Source organism: Chenopodium quinoa, unplaced genomic scaffold (assembly GCF_001683475.1).
Source record: "Chenopodium quinoa cultivar QQ74 unplaced genomic scaffold, ASM168347v1, whole genome shotgun sequence".
In the NCBI taxonomy this organism is placed as follows: domain Eukaryota; kingdom Viridiplantae; phylum Streptophyta; class Magnoliopsida; order Caryophyllales; family Amaranthaceae; genus Chenopodium; species Chenopodium quinoa.
This window is the reverse complement of record NW_018743955.1, coordinates 5,640,327-5,657,079: the sequence shown is the minus strand read 5'-3', so window position 1 is coordinate 5,657,079 and position 16,753 is coordinate 5,640,327. Positions and strand designations below refer to the sequence as shown.

The following is a 16,753-nucleotide window of genomic DNA, read 5'->3' as shown; positions in this document are numbered from 1 at the left end:
TTCAGGCTTGCCAAGAAACTTATTATAATTTCAGTTACATTAATGCTTAAAATGCAACTGCTGCTGGCATAATCCCCCATTATATACAGTATACAAAACTCTGATTGTATTCGACTATTTAGGGGAGAAGCTTGATCATGCAATCCTCTAATATTCATGCATCAGATATATTTCTATTTGAAAACAATTCAACCTTTTTTTCTAAGACATAGGAGCAAGAAACGGAGAGAGGAGTAATATGATGCTCTGCTAAAATATTGGCAATAAATTACTGCATATGACAGCATAACATTCATGAAATCTTAGCTTAGCTTTCGTACTCCAATGCAGGTTCATCCACTGAATAAGAGGATGAGTCCATCCTTGTCATAACTTCAGGTGCTCCAAAAGGATCCCTTATAATCTGCATCAATTGCAGATCATGGAGCAAAAGATCCCATCAATCATAAAAATATCATCAAATTGGTAAAGCTAAGAGTATTTAAACACGCTGACACACAGCTAAAACTGATTAAATAAAAATGCAGTAAAACTTTCTCACCCACTACAACCAAACCAAAGCTAATAAATCTTCAGAAAGCAACTTGATAAATTAAAAAGATTAATGATTTTTTAATAGTCAGTGAGTGTGTTGCAATTTTATTTTAATTAACTAGAATGTACCTGTGCTATCACATGGGACATATCCTCAAATGCCAATATTGATAGAATTTAGGGAGCGTTTGGTTCACATAATTAAGGTATAAGGTATGGGTTTAGAATGGTTTAAACACATACCTTATGTTTGTTTTATGATGTTAAGAGTTTCAAACCCATATCTCAAACCCCCAAGGCATGGGGTTTAGAAACCTTGGGGGGGGGGGGAGGGGAGGTGGGTTTAGCTCATTCTCATACTTTTAGGTATCTAATAAAAGAAAAAAATTGCATTCCATAAGCATACCAAACATATGGTATTAAGAATCAAGTTCCAAACCCATACCACTATGGTTTCATTCTTGATTCCAACCCCATACCAGTTTGCGAACCAAACGCCCCCTAAGGATTGGGGTTTATTAACAACCTGGTTAAATCTGACAATCTTATTTTAATTTTATAAAGTAATAACATATACAGCAATAGTCAGTGATAATGTCTCATACTCTCATGTATTCACTTTATCTTCCTTTTTCATCAAATTAAGGAAATACAAACCATTATGTCACACAAATTTCTAGTGATTTGATGACGCAAACAGCAAACCAGTAAACCAATCATGCAAAACATGCAAGTATTTTTGCAAGAGCCATTTGCATGCAAAACAGGACATGGAGTTATTCTCGAGGTATGTTTCAGCTTATATGCACATCAACTGTTGTTAAGCATTGTTTAAATTAAATGCCCCAAGATGATCAATAATGTATTTTTCACATCATCTTATGATAAATCAAAACCTGTTCAGACTTGAACTTATGAGTTATGACAAGCAATCATCACAGAAGCCTTTACCACTAGAGCTCGTTTTAGGAAGCACTATTTCTAAACAGTTAAGCTTGGTTTTGTAATAACAACAGAAGTAACGGCCATGCATTCCTATTGTGAAGTGTATATTATAAAAGTGTCACCTAAAGGATCATGGTTGATACAATTTATATCGGCCAATTATCAGCCCGTGTTATTGGGTATTGATTGTATTGGCTCTTTCCCTACAGTTATTCTTGTACAACAGTACTTAGTAATTGGGAAATATTGGCTTGGTAAGTTCATAAAGCCAAAATGTATCAACTGAATACCTGATGCATCAAATCTCAAAATATAGTGGATCAGGCTGTCTGGAAGATAGAAAATTTTTACCTCACTTAAGCATCACAAAGGAGAATAATTGAATCTTTCTTTCAACAAAAAAAAAATTAAAAAAAAAAAAAAAAAAAAAAAAAAGAGAATAATTGAATTCAACTGATGGGTAAAACATGATTAACTGAAGTATCAATAGCCTGGCATATTATCACCATATTATCAAGCACACAATAAGAAATCTTCATTCAAAGAGGAATTGAAGGACTACGTATATCCTATCACAATCCAAAGTTCCAAACCATAAATATATGATAAGTATAAATTTAGAGCTTACCAGTATCTCTTCATCTAGATATGAGATCATAAACATTCTCTGGAGGCTTCCACCTGAACCAATTACAAAATCAGAATCAACAAACAATCCTCATTGGTATATCACTACATGCAAACATCTCTAAAAATGGGAGATCATATTCGTTTAATCAAAACCCCCTATGTTTTCACTACCAAGCAGACAGCAGCAAGAGACCTTGATTCCCAGGTTAGCATAAGAGTCACTATAAATCATTAAGGTAAAACAGTGGGGGTGGGTGAGTGAGGGGGGGATGAAATTAAAATTGCAATCAATATAATGTTATTATGAGAGTAGCAAACCTTTGCCGCAAGAAACATCTCAATGACAAAACAGATTTCATTGACGTAACAGCAAGCCTTTCTATGATAAAAAAATCCATGTATATGATCATGCATTCATTCCTCTCCAACCACAAGGACCAAATGATAGCAATATATGCATTTTATCAGAAATACATATTGTTTTTCGTATCTCCAAATTCTAGAACCTCAATTTGAAATGCTCCAAAAATCTGGGGAAAAAAAATATCCAACACCTACTTTTCCAGAATCTTTTTTTTTTGAAAACGAATCATTTTAGTTACAAGGAAAGAAGCTGGAAATAAACCAAAAGGTTCTGTGTATCTCTCAGCTCCCTCAAGCTCAAGGAAAAATGATTTACACCAAGATACCTTCAATTTCTTTTATAATAAGTATTGAAAATATTATAAATATTCCTTTTATAATCTAAGTTTATGACAGAATTGACCAATAACAAGAAAAGACCAGAAAAGTAAAGTAGAAAAAGATCATTCTAATATAGTTTACACAAAGAATCACTTTAATATAGTTCACTTTGGTGCCTTTCTTTGAATCATTCTATGCTTAGTAGGCATTCCATTTTCACAAATGGGGATTCGATGCATGAATACAATCTCCTTCACGATTGTAATACTCTCCATATTCTTTAAACAATATTTTTTGTAATCGGAAAATTTTGACCTCCATCAGACAGAAATTAAATAATCATCAGAAAATAATCAATTAGGATATATGAATATAAGTATATACTTCCTCCATTCTTTTTTACTTGACTAGCTTTGACTTTTACACTATTCACTAGGGGTAAGCAAACCGGGTACCCGGTCAAAATTTTAGGACCCGCACTTGGAATTGGTTGGAATCGGGTCCTAAAATTCGGATCCAAATGGAATTGGTTCAACCGGGTCCTAAAAGTTAGGAATTGGTATTGGAACCAGGTACCGATTCCGGTTCCGGATACCCACTTATGTATGTAATTGTTAAAATAAAATACAAATTATAATTCTTATTTTAGTTAGGTTCATTTTTAGCGTTTAATACTTATATTTATGTAGGTATTAAGCTATTTGTATTTATGTTAGGTATTAATAATACTTTTTTAATTTACAAATTAGATACATTCAATATATTTTTATTATTTAAAATTTATTTAGTTTAGCAAAAATTAGGTAACCAGGTACCCAATCGGTTCCGGTTCCAAAAAGCTGAGAATTGGAATTGGAATTGGTTATAACCGGGTCCTTAATTATTACCCAGCATTGGAACCACCAGGTCCAATTCCGGTTTCGGATCCGCCGGTTCCAATTCCGGGTACCTGGAATTTTTGCTCACCCCTACTATTCACCACCCCTCCTTTGACCGACTTTTGTGAATAATAGGCAAGGAAAATTTATTCATGTGAGATTTTTTTAAATTTGTCTCAGTAAAGTACTATCACAATATATAACTTTTTATAATTTCGTATTATGGAAAATTAAAGTTATAGATCGTTAAAGTTTTACATTGGTAAGCGTGATAAAAGAATCTGGTCAAGTAAAAAAAAACGGAGGAAGTAACTAATACAAAAAGAAATGATCAAACTAGAGTAGATTAATTTACAGCACAACCTTTTTTTTGTATTAACTTTCCTCAATCCCTCACTCATATCTAAAAATGTAGCTTTGGTTCTTGAAAGTTCAGAACCCTTTTTTTTTTTTTTTTTTTTTTGTTAGGACATGCGCTTAAAACTGTCTAGTATAGAGGCCACTGTGAAGTGTCTAACTTTGGGAAGTGGGAACATCCTCTGCTTCTCCCTTAATCCCTTAATTAATAAGCCACATTACTATTTTCCATAGGCCAGTTTATACAGACTTTGTACTTAAATGTGGCTCGTTATCTGGGGACAGGGGGAGCATCAATGAAGTATTAGTTAGTAATGAACAAAAATTTTGGGCAGACATTAAAGGAAGAAGAAGATTGATTTCATTGATAACATGGGAATAAAAGAAATGTATATGTAATCAAAGCTTTTGAAAGGCTTGAATCTCTCCCAAATACAAGTATAATTAAATGAAACACTCAATGATATCTTTCATCAACTATCCTCTATATTATAGACTAACCAATATCCCTCGCATTGCTCAAGAGTCAAGAAACTCCTAACTGAATCATTATGACAGTTCCCTCCACCTATCCCCGATGCAACACAGTTCTCATAAGGTCACAAACAAGATATTGTTAAGATAACTTGCAATTGTTAAGTAAAATATATCCTTTTGATTTCAGAAGAAAAAAAGATAATTGATCTACTTACTTATTGGAATTCTGATACCGTTAGAAATTGCATCCCTAACAAGGACTGGAAGTTGTTGAACTGCACCAACAGCTTGCCCAAATGGACCTTTGAGCTGATCAGGGACAGTTTCTTCAACAACAGTAGGAGAGTCAAGGATGCCCTCCAAATATTCTTCTTTCATTCTGAGTGGCCCCTCGATAGATAATTTGGAGGATAAGGTGAATTTGCTTTCTACCTGCATCCAGGATGAACTAACATAAAATACTACACATGGCAAAGCAGGAAAAACTCAATTTATATAAATTTGGCTTTGAAAAACACGTAATTTTTCTAAGTGTCCCAAACAATACAATCTGAAACAATGTAAGTAATACTCTAATGTAGAACTTATCCAAGAAGTGTATCCAAACAACCAGAAGAGGTAAATCACCTATACTACACTCTTACAGTAATCCAAATCTTATGAATGTAATAACATGTAAGTTAGTTAACCATGCACTGTAATAACACAAGCCCAATGCCATAGCTACAATGATCCATTTACAAAAGTAGATACCTTCCCTGGTAATTGACAAGCAACTTTGATTTCATAATAATTTCTTCTGACAGTAACAGTGCCATATGTCCCTGAATCTACTTAAATATTTTCACAACTAGTAGCACCAAGAAACCATTGCATGTTAACAAGAGATACCTTCCCAGGGATTCATCCAGTTTTTTCGGGGGATGAGAGAGAGAGAGAGAGATCTTACTAATTCATTAATCTCATTTTACGGTAGGAAGTGCATTATTTATAACCATTTAAAAAAAAAAAATAATAATTCTAGAATCATAATTATAAGAAGAGGTCCCTAAATCATTGACTTCAACAAGTCTCCAATTCCTTCCCAATAAATTATAGACAAAAAGCTGGCACAGTGATCATATAGGTAGCATGAAAACAGCCAAGGTTTCTGAAATGCTTGAAGCAACTATTCCGGAAATATATATATATATATATATATAACAGGTAAATATTAAATTACTCATTCAGATGGATCAAATAAGACTCACCATCACTATGTTTTATGTTTTATATATTGATAGTAATTTAGAAAATTCTATCAAATTATGAACAGTGTCAAAATTCCAAATGGAAAGTACAAAAAAGAATGAAGAGAGTAGAATATCAAATTATGAACAGTGTCAAAATTCCAAATGGAAAGTCCCAATTTGATTATCAAGCATCCCTACTAAGTTTGTCCCAAATTGTCACACTTTGCCACGGACCCACTAGTATTTTATCTCCTTTTCCCAATGTCGAAAGTAAGTCTCACGCTTCTCATTTAATCTCTCATCACATTACTTTTCTACTAAAACATAATAGATTGGTCAACCATCTATCACTTAAACCTTTAAGCAAACCAACCATCTATGACGATTAAATTGAGATGGAGAAATAAATTGCCTTTATATCAAAAATACTTTACAAATTTATTTTGCCTAGTAGCTTGGATTGTGAGTTAGATTTAATTATTAAAGCAAACCTGCAGCCATCACCACTTAACCACTATAATTTTGCGAACCTAGAGTTAGTTTTTTAATAGAAAAAATAAATAGATGAATGAAGCTACATCTGCTTCTTAATCAAGCAATTATCTCTACTCAACAGAGAAAGACTGAAGATTTTGAGCACCACAGCAACCCACCAATCAACCTAAATAGTCCCACAACAATTGCAGCAGAGCCGGAAAGATTTGTGCAGATGCAGAATCTTTCTAGGGAGATGAGAAAGTAGAGTGGGAGAAGTTGGAGAGAGTTTGAGTAGTTTAAGGGAAACGGCTAGGATATCATTCATTATCAGTACCACGGAAAAGAGGCTAGTTAAAAATACAAGAACTTCCTTTTTTGTTGTTTTAAAAGCTGGAAATTGAATTTTAACAATAACTTCCTTTTTTTTGTTTTAAAAGCTGGAAATTGAGGCATGTGACTCAATCGCATTTTATGAATTCCCATATGGCAAAAAACATCTCCATATCCTAAGACCCAAATTGGAAACATTTCCTGGGAAAACGAGAAAACTCAAGTCCTTGCCATTTCCGTAATTCATTGGTGGGAGTGGCCTGAGTTATTGGAGATCTTGCAACAACAAAGAGTGCAGTGTTGAATAAAGGCGTCACCACAACTTGGACAGCTAGCGATGAGCATGTCAAAGCTCCCAAAACAACTGTTAAGATTTCTGATTTGTGGGAATATCGAATGCTGAAGCACAAGTACTAGCTATACATCACATTTCCAATAGATACTAACTTCAGCAGTTTTACAAACTACAGAAAAATTAAAATACTTGTATATTATCCAGTGGCTAACACTTCTAAAGACGCAGCATTTCTAGAGTGAAAGAGTCCACCCACTGAAGCTGATGGAAAGGCCAATCCATACTTTTACTGCAACACCCTTACCCACAATGAAAACATCAAAACATTAAGCCCGCACCTTTCAAGCAATCGCAAATTTTCCAACTGATAAACTTGTTACTGGGCAATCAATATGTTGCTTATAAGTCATTGTCATGTCATTTATTGAACAAGCACAGGGGTTTTTCATAAAACAAATGGTAGTTACATCATCCTATGGCATTATAGTACAGCTAAAGGTGGTAAATAAAGCATTATTTGAAAGGACATCAAATCTTAGTGTAACCACAGATAAAAGGTCAAAGTAGAGGCCAGAGGACATGTGAATAATTATGTTTTCTAAGTGAAAATATCTAGTAGCTATATTAAGAAATTTGAACGTTAGTTATGAAATAATAAGATAAAGTGAGAATAGTAATATTCAGCTCCGAGTTTCAAATTTATAATGCGAGAGAATTTTTTCAAAAATATTCAAATTACATGAAAGCAAGTCATAGTAAGAGGTTGTAGACTTGTAGTAGTCAAAGGGATAGAAAAAACATCAACGCATGTATAAACGATATTATTAACAGTTTAACACAGAAGTACAAACACTATTATACTATCTTCATTTCATAATGATTTACATATTCAACTTTAGTCCATTCCAAAATGGTCTCTAACATGTTGTTTTATTCTATTTTCGGCACACCACTTTTACTGTCTTACCCATAACACTTATACCTTTCCACTAGTGTTACCTTACTTTATTCACATTTTTTTTGCTGTCTCTTGCTCTCTCCTTTCCTTACACCATATTTGTGCAAATTGTTAATGTTAAGACCATTGTGAAACAAAAGGTAGTAACTTTATATTGAAACGCATAGAGATAGAGTAAAAGTCCTTAAGAAGGCATTACCGAGTTAAGTAGTCTCAAATTTGCTGTGACCTTTGAATAACTATCCTTTAACAATACATCCATTTTAGAGAGGTTTGCCAATGTGGTAGGAAATCTCCTGAGAAGATAAATTAGTCTTTATTTAGTCCATGAAAGCACTTCTTGTGCATCACCATAATCAGTTTTCAAATTGGTAAAACTGAAATACAGGAAAGGAGAGCAAAACAGAAAATGCATACTCCAAAAAGAATTGAGCAACAGCTGGAGTGCCAGACCCAAGCCACTCAAACTTCCATCTTCCTTCTAAATAGGGAGACCTGGAAAGCTGAATAAGACGAATAAATTTTTTGCTCCTGATAAAAGATTAGTAATCAAATCCAGTACATTTACCACCTACGTTGTGGGTCGAGGTGTTGGATTCAGACGCTCAAGAGCAGTTACCCTCTCCATGACATCTATTCGCTGCATCTCTGTGACCCTTCCTGTGAATAAAGCCTCAAAACCTCCTGCATCTTTAAGCTGCATAAACATCATATGACAAACTATTAGAATACACAAATGTCATATTTAAAATGAATAGATGGCAGGAGATCAATTGGGGCAAAGTTGGAAACTATCAGTAAAATGAATGGCAAACTAAATTAAATTGGCAACAAGCTTGTAATTTACATGCATTGCAATATCTAGCAGTCCAAATAAAAGGTCCTTCTGTTGTTGATTATACTTGAGGCCAAATGAGATAAAAACATTTATTGTCACCATTACAGATTAGAAAACTACATCAATGGGTTTCCCTTTACCAGTTCCAAGCCTGGATAAAGGAGGAGGGTTACGGTAGGCAAGTGACAGCCAATGTAAAACTTTGTCACATCGCTTGACATGAGCCACAATGATTGAGAATAGTACTAGGATGGGTGACCTATTGGGAAGTCCTCATATTGGTTCATGTAGCCGACTCCACGTATGGGATTAAGGCGTTCAAGAAGAAGAAAAAGAAGAAGATTACAGATTAGAAAAGAACAATCAGATTGATACCCTCGTTTGGTAATATTCACAAGCACTCCATCTAAAAATGTAATTTTGAAAACATTTTGAGGTTTATAGTCAAAGAACTTCTTACCTTAAAGCTCAAACTAACACGTTCAAAGTAGAATAGAGCGAGGATTACTTATCGTGAAACTCTGCCTCTTAATTACCATAGCAAAGTTTATACATGAGAGTAACTACCTCTTTTTCTTCACCTTAGCAAGATTATAATGAATCTGGAAGGTATAAGGAAGCTGAGTAATCATCGAAATTCATACATTAGTCTTATTCCCCCCTTTTTTTTTCCCCTTAGTATAGCTTGGTGATGGGATCCCTTCCCACCCAAAAAATTCTTCCTCTTCCAACAAAGGGGGCACCTCCATAGCCACTTTCTTTCTAAAATCAATGAACATCTCCATATATAAGATCAATGATTCTAATCCATGACACCAATGTTGATTTTCTCAAAAGTGTAACAAATTGAAGTCCATCAAAACTTCGATCCAATGGTATCACTCACTAATGTGCATAGATTAAGAATGAAATGCAAGATGAATCACACTCTAATTATCATACAGCTTAGCCAATATATCTCCTATTGAAGAAAATTTTCAACAATAGTAGTTATTTGCTACCATAGGTATTTTAAAAACAACAAAAACCTTGGAATCTTATATGTGATCCTGATAGAGCCACCAATCTCAATCCCTATTAAAGATGTCAAGATTTACACAATCTTTTAATTACGCTCAAACTATTAATAATTGGAGCATTAAGATTTTGAAATGGTTCTAGGATTTTATAATTTTTACATTCGTGTCAACATATGATCTTACTAATATGTCCATTCTATATGGTGTTTTACCCTTGTCCCTTGGTCATATTTTGGAGTATTTTTGCCTCTAAAGAGTCACTTTTATTACTAATATTCATTTTCTAGTGTTATATAGATTTGATACTGTTTTATAGGAAATTACAGATTTAATGCATTTTCCCGGACATAGATGAGTCATTACGAGCATTGGAGTAGGAGCGCGTTCATATGACCATGTTCCAAAGCCCAAGACCGAGTTGGAGTAATCAAACCGGTTATTAAGGGCTCGGCGAAGAAGAAGAAGAGTTTGAGGCATTGGACCGAGTCATAAAGACCCAAGGAGGAAATTCCGAATAAGGCCGGGGGAGGAAGAAAGAAGAGAAGCAACTCCGCTCCGAGGCGCGCTCGGTTGGGCGCGAGCGAAGGTTCTTCCAACAAAAAGGCGGGCCTGGCCAAGCGAGATGGCGCCCGACCGGACGCGTGCGTGTTTCTGAGGGGTGATTAGCGACTTTTTCACTTCGATTAGTCTTAGGATGTTCGGCTTCTGTATAAGTACGCTTTGTTAAGCGAGTTATTAGGACGTCTTTCATTAGTTAAATTCCAGATTTTTAGTTTTGATTAGTACTCTTGTTTTCTCAACACTTTTTGTTTACGCAATTCATTATTTTCGTTTATTTTGGTAACTATTTCTTTTCCTTTTATTTTCAGTAATTTAATTGTTTTGATTAATCATGTCTTGTTTATTTGCTTCGCTTAGTTTAGATTAAATATGTGTGAGTAGTTTTATTTCTAGGGTTTGTGAGGATTCATAAATAATATGAAGGGGTAATTTATTGTTGTTGATTTTCAATGCTTGATTAATTTCCTATTGATTTAATACTATGCAATTAGATTTTGCCAGGTTTATTTGTATGAGTTGTGCAATATTGATTCGAGATTCGAGAGATGTGAATTGATATTTAGGCTTAGTTTCAATAAACAGGTTAATTTATAAATGGTTCAAGATTCGTGAGATGCGATTTAATGTCGGTAGAATAATTGTGTGATTGTAATACGTAGCGAAAGCCCTTTATGATCTGATTAATTGATACATCGGTGATTGGTTATTGAGTTTTACCTCGCAATATTATTTATTAGCGAAAGCCCTAGGCTTTGATTTATTGATTTTTCCCTAGTTTAATTTGCTTTAGTTTAATTATTCTCCTTAGTTTAATTCCCCTAAAACTAATTTGGTTACTTGATAGTTTATATTATACTTCGTATTAATTAATTAGGAATAAAAAGACTCGTTTCCTTGTGGATTCGACCCTACTTCCCTATATGCTTTAGTTAGAGGACTTAGGTAATTCTTTTGATTAAGAGATAATACTTTATCCTATCACTTACGTATTCAAATTTTGTGCAATTAGTCACCCTAGCAAATTACATTCCCTACCTCAAGCCATTAACATCAAACACTCCACTAAATAGACTTCACTTAATCTAATCTCAGTTGGCCTTGCGCCCTAAGTTGTAAGTCATCTTCATAATTAGCCACAACTTTAAAAAGTAGAAAATTTTACTTAAACTAGAAACTAGATAAATTATCATCACAGTTTAAAAGTAGAGTAGGATTGAAGAATCCTACGATATTAACATTAAAATGATCCAAATTACCTTCCTCTAATTCTCTTTTGGATGCCCTATTTTAATAAGTCACGCTTTTCAATATATTACTTTAATCATTAATATATTAAATTATCAATAAGGAAAAATTATAAAAAGTTGATATTAGTATAATACATTGAGACGAATCTTACAAGATCCCACATAACTATGTTATTCTTAAGAATAAATCATCAAAAATAGTCAAAGTAGATTATGTGAATAGTTTAGAAGTTAAACAGATCATCCTAAAATGAAAAGAGGTAATATTATTCCTAGGGTCATTATAATATAAGACGTTCCTATAATATTTGGACATCCATACTACTCGATCAGTAAATCACAATGCAAGCTTTGGGAACATTTGGAATTCAAGTTTTAGAACATTATGTTTAAAAATCCTAGCATAATCTTTTTTAGAATCTTACAATCCTCAATTCACTGCCATGACCTTAATCTCGATAGAATCCTCAATTCAACACCAAAGCCTAAACTTTATATTCCTAAACGTTCAAAGTAGAACTTTTAACCCGAGTTCCCGACAACCTTTGTTTGCACACTTCCATTGTTACAATGACAAAGCAGCACATTTCTACCTGGACTACCAAGATACCAGCATACCACTTCCCAACAAATGAGAAAGTGAGGAGCCTACATCCCTGGCTCCCAACTAGACCTACATTTAGGCTACCACCTAGCATAGGCACATCTCTTACGTGCCACCGTGATACCTTAAGATCCATTGCATAGTTCATAGTGCTCCTTCCCGAAGAGAAAATGTCTCAAGACATCAAAAGCATAAACAATATGAAATTTGATCTTGTACATAAAATTCATAATGCATGTAGACGAGCCTTTCTTCACAATGTTTTCACTCGTGATGAAAAGGATTCTACACAAGGCATAAAGCCGCCTACTTGTAATCAAGCATATAACTCCAGCTTAAATCTCACAATTATGCTGTAAAAATTTACTTTATTCAAATTAAGAACAATGCTATGATCTAAGCAAGTGATTATTAAAAAGGGATAAAAATCCTGCAATAAACTGTAGAACAAGCAAGCTAGAGGGCATGAAGTTCTTAAAACCACTCAAGATCCCAAGTTGTGCAAGTAATATAATACAATAATAAACTCTGGTAACCCTCTTACTGAGACACCTAATCTATAGGTTATGAATGTTTAACTAAGACTACACAGTACACATATTGACTTTACTAATGAGACTGTGAGAGTATTATTCTCACATCCAATTACCGTATGTGGATACCTAGAGTTATTGTAGACACCCATTTGTGTCTCCCCAAAACCAAACCCGGTGATGAGTACCTTTCACGTCGAATCACAATCGAATGAAGTGAAAGTGTAGAAAGTCTAGTGTTGCGGATAGTTTTAATTTCTTCTCTTCTCTCCGTTTTTTAAAACTTATTTTAAGAAAACAGCCAATCCAGTTTGGTTGGTCCATGATATGGGTCCAATAATAGTGTAGTTGGATGGGGCTTGCAAAGACCTTTCCAACGATATATTATAAGCCCAATTCCGATGAATATGGAGGAAGTTATGGCCAATTTACCAAACTGGGCCCGGTTTGAGCCTTATATGCGGCCCAATGATCTAGGGGAGGGCCTAATATGATTTATCATTCCTAATGCAATTAGGAATGGTTTTAGTTTTCTAGATTCTTCTAGAAGGTTCTTTTCATTCCTAATTCAATTAGCATTGATAAATTGACTTTTGTTGACTTTTCAGAGTTTTAATTAAAATCAAAGAGCATTTTCGAGTAAAAGATACAATTTTATCCTCTAATACGGCAAACTTATCTGATTTTCGAAAACGCGTTAAAAACAGGTCTGGCGCCTGACTCCAGGCATTGGCGCTTGGAGCCAGGCGCCTGGTGCTAGCCATTGGCGCCTGGCGCCAGCTCTGTTTTGCGTGCGCCAGCTCTGTTTTACGTGCGCCAAGTGCTCTGTCTTGATATTTTATCTTTTTGGCTGATTTTCTCTATAAATAACGTATTAAAAACTCTGTTTTCATACACCTACAATCAGTTTTCATTCGCAATCATTAATTCTCTAATCCTCTCTTAATCATTCATCTTTCTTTCTTTTTCTAAACTTTGCTTTTAAATACAAAATTCCGCATTCACAAGATCTAGAAACACCTAGCCATATTCGAAGTTGCCTTCACCCTAGACGTGAAAGGTTTAATTTCTGAGGGTTTGGTCCCAAATCTCTATTTCAATTATTTAATTTAATTGTTTTGTTTATTGTTTTCCTTAAAGTTACTAACGTGTGTATTTTGTTATTAGAAAGAGATACGAGGCATCAAAGTAAGTACTTTAATGGTTTTAATTGATATTATGATGTAGAAATCATGTTTATATTGTTATTATGATATTCCTAGTATCATGTCTAGGGTAATTTTAATATTAAATATGATTGTTACGATGCTTCCTATGTTCTTCCTAATATTTATGATTGTTAGTATCGTGTTAGGGTTAAAGATTTGATTTTTATTGCTTAGTGACATGCTAGGGTTTGTTATTGATCTTGTTAGTATCATGTCTAGGATCTTGTTGTTATTATGCTTTAACATGAACATGATTATGATTATAATTGTTATAATTTATGATGATTATGAATATTATTATTATTATTATTATTTTGATGATGATTATTTATTTATGATGATTATTGTTATGATCATGATTATAATTATTATTATTGATTATTATTATGTTGCTTGATATTTATTGTTGTTGCTTGATATTTATTGTTATTGCTTGATCACACCTTTTATGCATATTTAAAGGGAATTGGTACTTGTAATCACGCTTAATAAGTTATTTAATAATCTTGTTTAGGGTTAATGTGATTATAATTCAAGTGATCGCCAATAATAGTTTATTTGTGCAATAATATTCAACCAACATAGATAAACAGGTTTAGGGTAATCCTATTGATTGCATGTTAATTAGAAAGCGCACACGAATACGATCAGAATAAAGTAGAGGCCTATTATTAGGGCAGGTTCAATCTCTTTTAGGTAGGATTTGTACCTTCATCCCCGAACCCTTATTTGGTTCCAGACCTTATGGAGTTGACGATCTCTTGGATCGTTAAGGCCTTCATCCTATGAACGGTTTACAAGTTCCTAAAACTTGTTGGCGACTCTTTTGCTCTATCTTCTTCCCTTTTGGACGCCACCGTACTTAAGTGTATGATCACAGTGGGGTTCAATCTAGGGGTTAACGCTTGAAATTTATTCCCCACAGTTATGTTATTCAATTATTGTAAGCCCCGGCCCCTGATTCTTCAGAGAAAAAAATTTAGACCATTGAGAAATCTGGTAAACTAGGTCTCATTTTTTTTTTTCCAGTCATCACTAAAGGGAGCTTTCAGCATAATAGCATTGTGTATCGTTACTTGATTGTTCTTTTGTCACTGTTGATAAATTTATTTCCCCAATTTAATCACACAAAAGAAAAGAGCACTAGTGTTTCCATTATTCATTTGAGGCCATTACCTAGCAAGGCAGTAAGCCAGCAAGCACATTTGGGGCACTCTTACTCTATCATTGATTCACTGCTCAAAAATAATCCAATGTATTCAACTAACTATTTTTCAAGACCCTAGCCCCTCCATTCCTCAAAGTTCTTCCCACTTTCCATTTAGGGCCGTTCATTATAGTTCCTCCCATTTTCGATTTGTCTCCATTTTTCCACAGCTCCACTCTCACACACACTACTTACGGTTCTACCAATTTTCTAACTCATCAATTCCATCCAACCAAAACTTAGAATACAGTAATCATATTACAATGAGCCAATATTAGAAAGACGGAGGGAGTGGATCATTAATCCCCTTGTTTGACCCACTTATTTTCACACACTACTTTCTATGAAAACAAAAAATAATCCATTTTTGCACTTTCTTTCATTCCTCATTTCCTTGGTAAGTACACCCTTGATCCACAACATCATACTCAACTTCCCAACTATGTTATCAAACCTAAATACTAATACATTTTATATAAATCACAAACCAACATAAATTATAATCTAATTTCAGCAAGAAATTCAAAAAATCAACAACACATTGAATCCAAATTAAATATTAGGTCAAAATAATTGAAAACAGTACATCAAGATAAACTCACAGCAAGTAAGAGCGATTCCTTAGCAGAAAGGCGTTCCATTTCTCTAGCATAAGCAGCAGAAGGACCTTGCACAGTCTGCTGAACCATCGCCCGACAAACATTCCCACCATTTTTAACCTTCTTCTGCTTCAGACGACTCCAATTGAAATTCCTCCCACTACTTCCCCGAAAAGAGGAGAGAGAAAGTAGACAGTAAGGACGAGAGGAAGAAGCGTCGCAATTTCGGAAGCCATTGAAGGTGAGAATCGAAGCTTGCAATGAGGAAGAAGAAGAAGAAGCAGCCATGAAAATTTTCTGTGGAAGAGAAATTAAGAATGTGGTTGAATTGAATTGCAAAAAATTAAGTAATAATTGTAATTGAAGAAGATGGAAGTTTGGTGAATTGAATTGAAGAGAAAAAGCCGTTAGTTTTTTTTGTAGAGAGAATTTGAGATTTATTCTCCTCTTGGTTTGTTTGCTGCTGTCAAATTGATTGTCACACTTAATTTGTGTAAGATGAGGCTTGGACGCTTCTTAGACCATTGTCTGTCCATCAATTATCGGAGTTGTTCTAGCCTAATTAAGGTCTCGGTTTTAATTTTGACTTTAGTCGAATTTGGATTAGTATGAGTGTAATTGGTTGGGAACTTGGGATACTCTTGAGAGGTTTTAGTAATTTTGGATTAGTAATAAAATTGTGTAATGAGCATGTGATACGTGTGTCGACAAATGGATTAGGATGATTACGTGCGCTACGCGCGTGCCATAATTAGTCATGTTAAAGGAACTCTTTCGGTTTAGACTTAGTTGTTGGTAACATTAATGAAAAAATATGTAAACAAATCTTTTTAGTGGTACATATGTCCGCAAACTATTTTTAAAAGTATTTTTAAAAAATGAAATAAACATTATTATTGAAGACAAATATGTCAATAAATGTTTTTAAAGATATATATGTCCAAACACTATTCATAAGAGGGTAAGAGTTATCTCAAACTTTTTAAATAGTAGGGATATAATGATATATTCACAAATTCTTGCCTCAAATGGTACAACCACTTTAACATTTAAGGTAATTAATAATAACTTAAATGTGAAGTTGAAGTATTAAAAGAATAAGTTGAATGTCAATAATTAAAAAGAACTTCACATTCATCC

At 34.0% G+C, this 16,753-nt stretch overlaps 1 protein-coding gene across 1 annotated transcript; it reads right to left on the bottom strand.

The window, feature by feature from the left end:
- LOC110689241 (probable plastid-lipid-associated protein 13, chloroplastic) lies at positions 1 to 16,119 on the bottom strand. The gene is made up of 7 exons (XM_021865974.1): positions 15,617 to 16,119; positions 8,373 to 8,494; positions 8,215 to 8,292; positions 7,997 to 8,093; positions 4,721 to 4,937; positions 2,108 to 2,160; positions 1 to 403 (listed from the first exon to the last, which is right to left on the bottom strand). Exons 1-7 carry the CDS (start codon positions 15,899 to 15,901, stop codon positions 308 to 310), a joined length of 948 nt encoding a protein of 315 aa, XP_021721666.1. The 5' UTR covers positions 15,902 to 16,119; the 3' UTR covers positions 1 to 307.
- Positions 16,120 to 16,753: the final 634 nt, after the last annotated feature.

Coding starts and splice junctions, on each gene's coding strand:
- LOC110689241 (XM_021865974.1), bottom strand. CDS start 15,901: ATGGCTGCTTCTTCTTCTTCTTCCTCATTGCAAGCTTCGATTCTCACC. Junction 8,094..8,214: donor GTTGCTCAATTCTTTTTGGA/GTATGCATTTTC, acceptor TTATCTTCTCAG/GAGATTTCCTACCACATTGG. Junction 404..2,107: donor ATCTAGATGAAGAGATACTG/GTAAGCTCTAAA, acceptor CAATTGATGCAG/ATTATAAGGGATCCTTTTGG.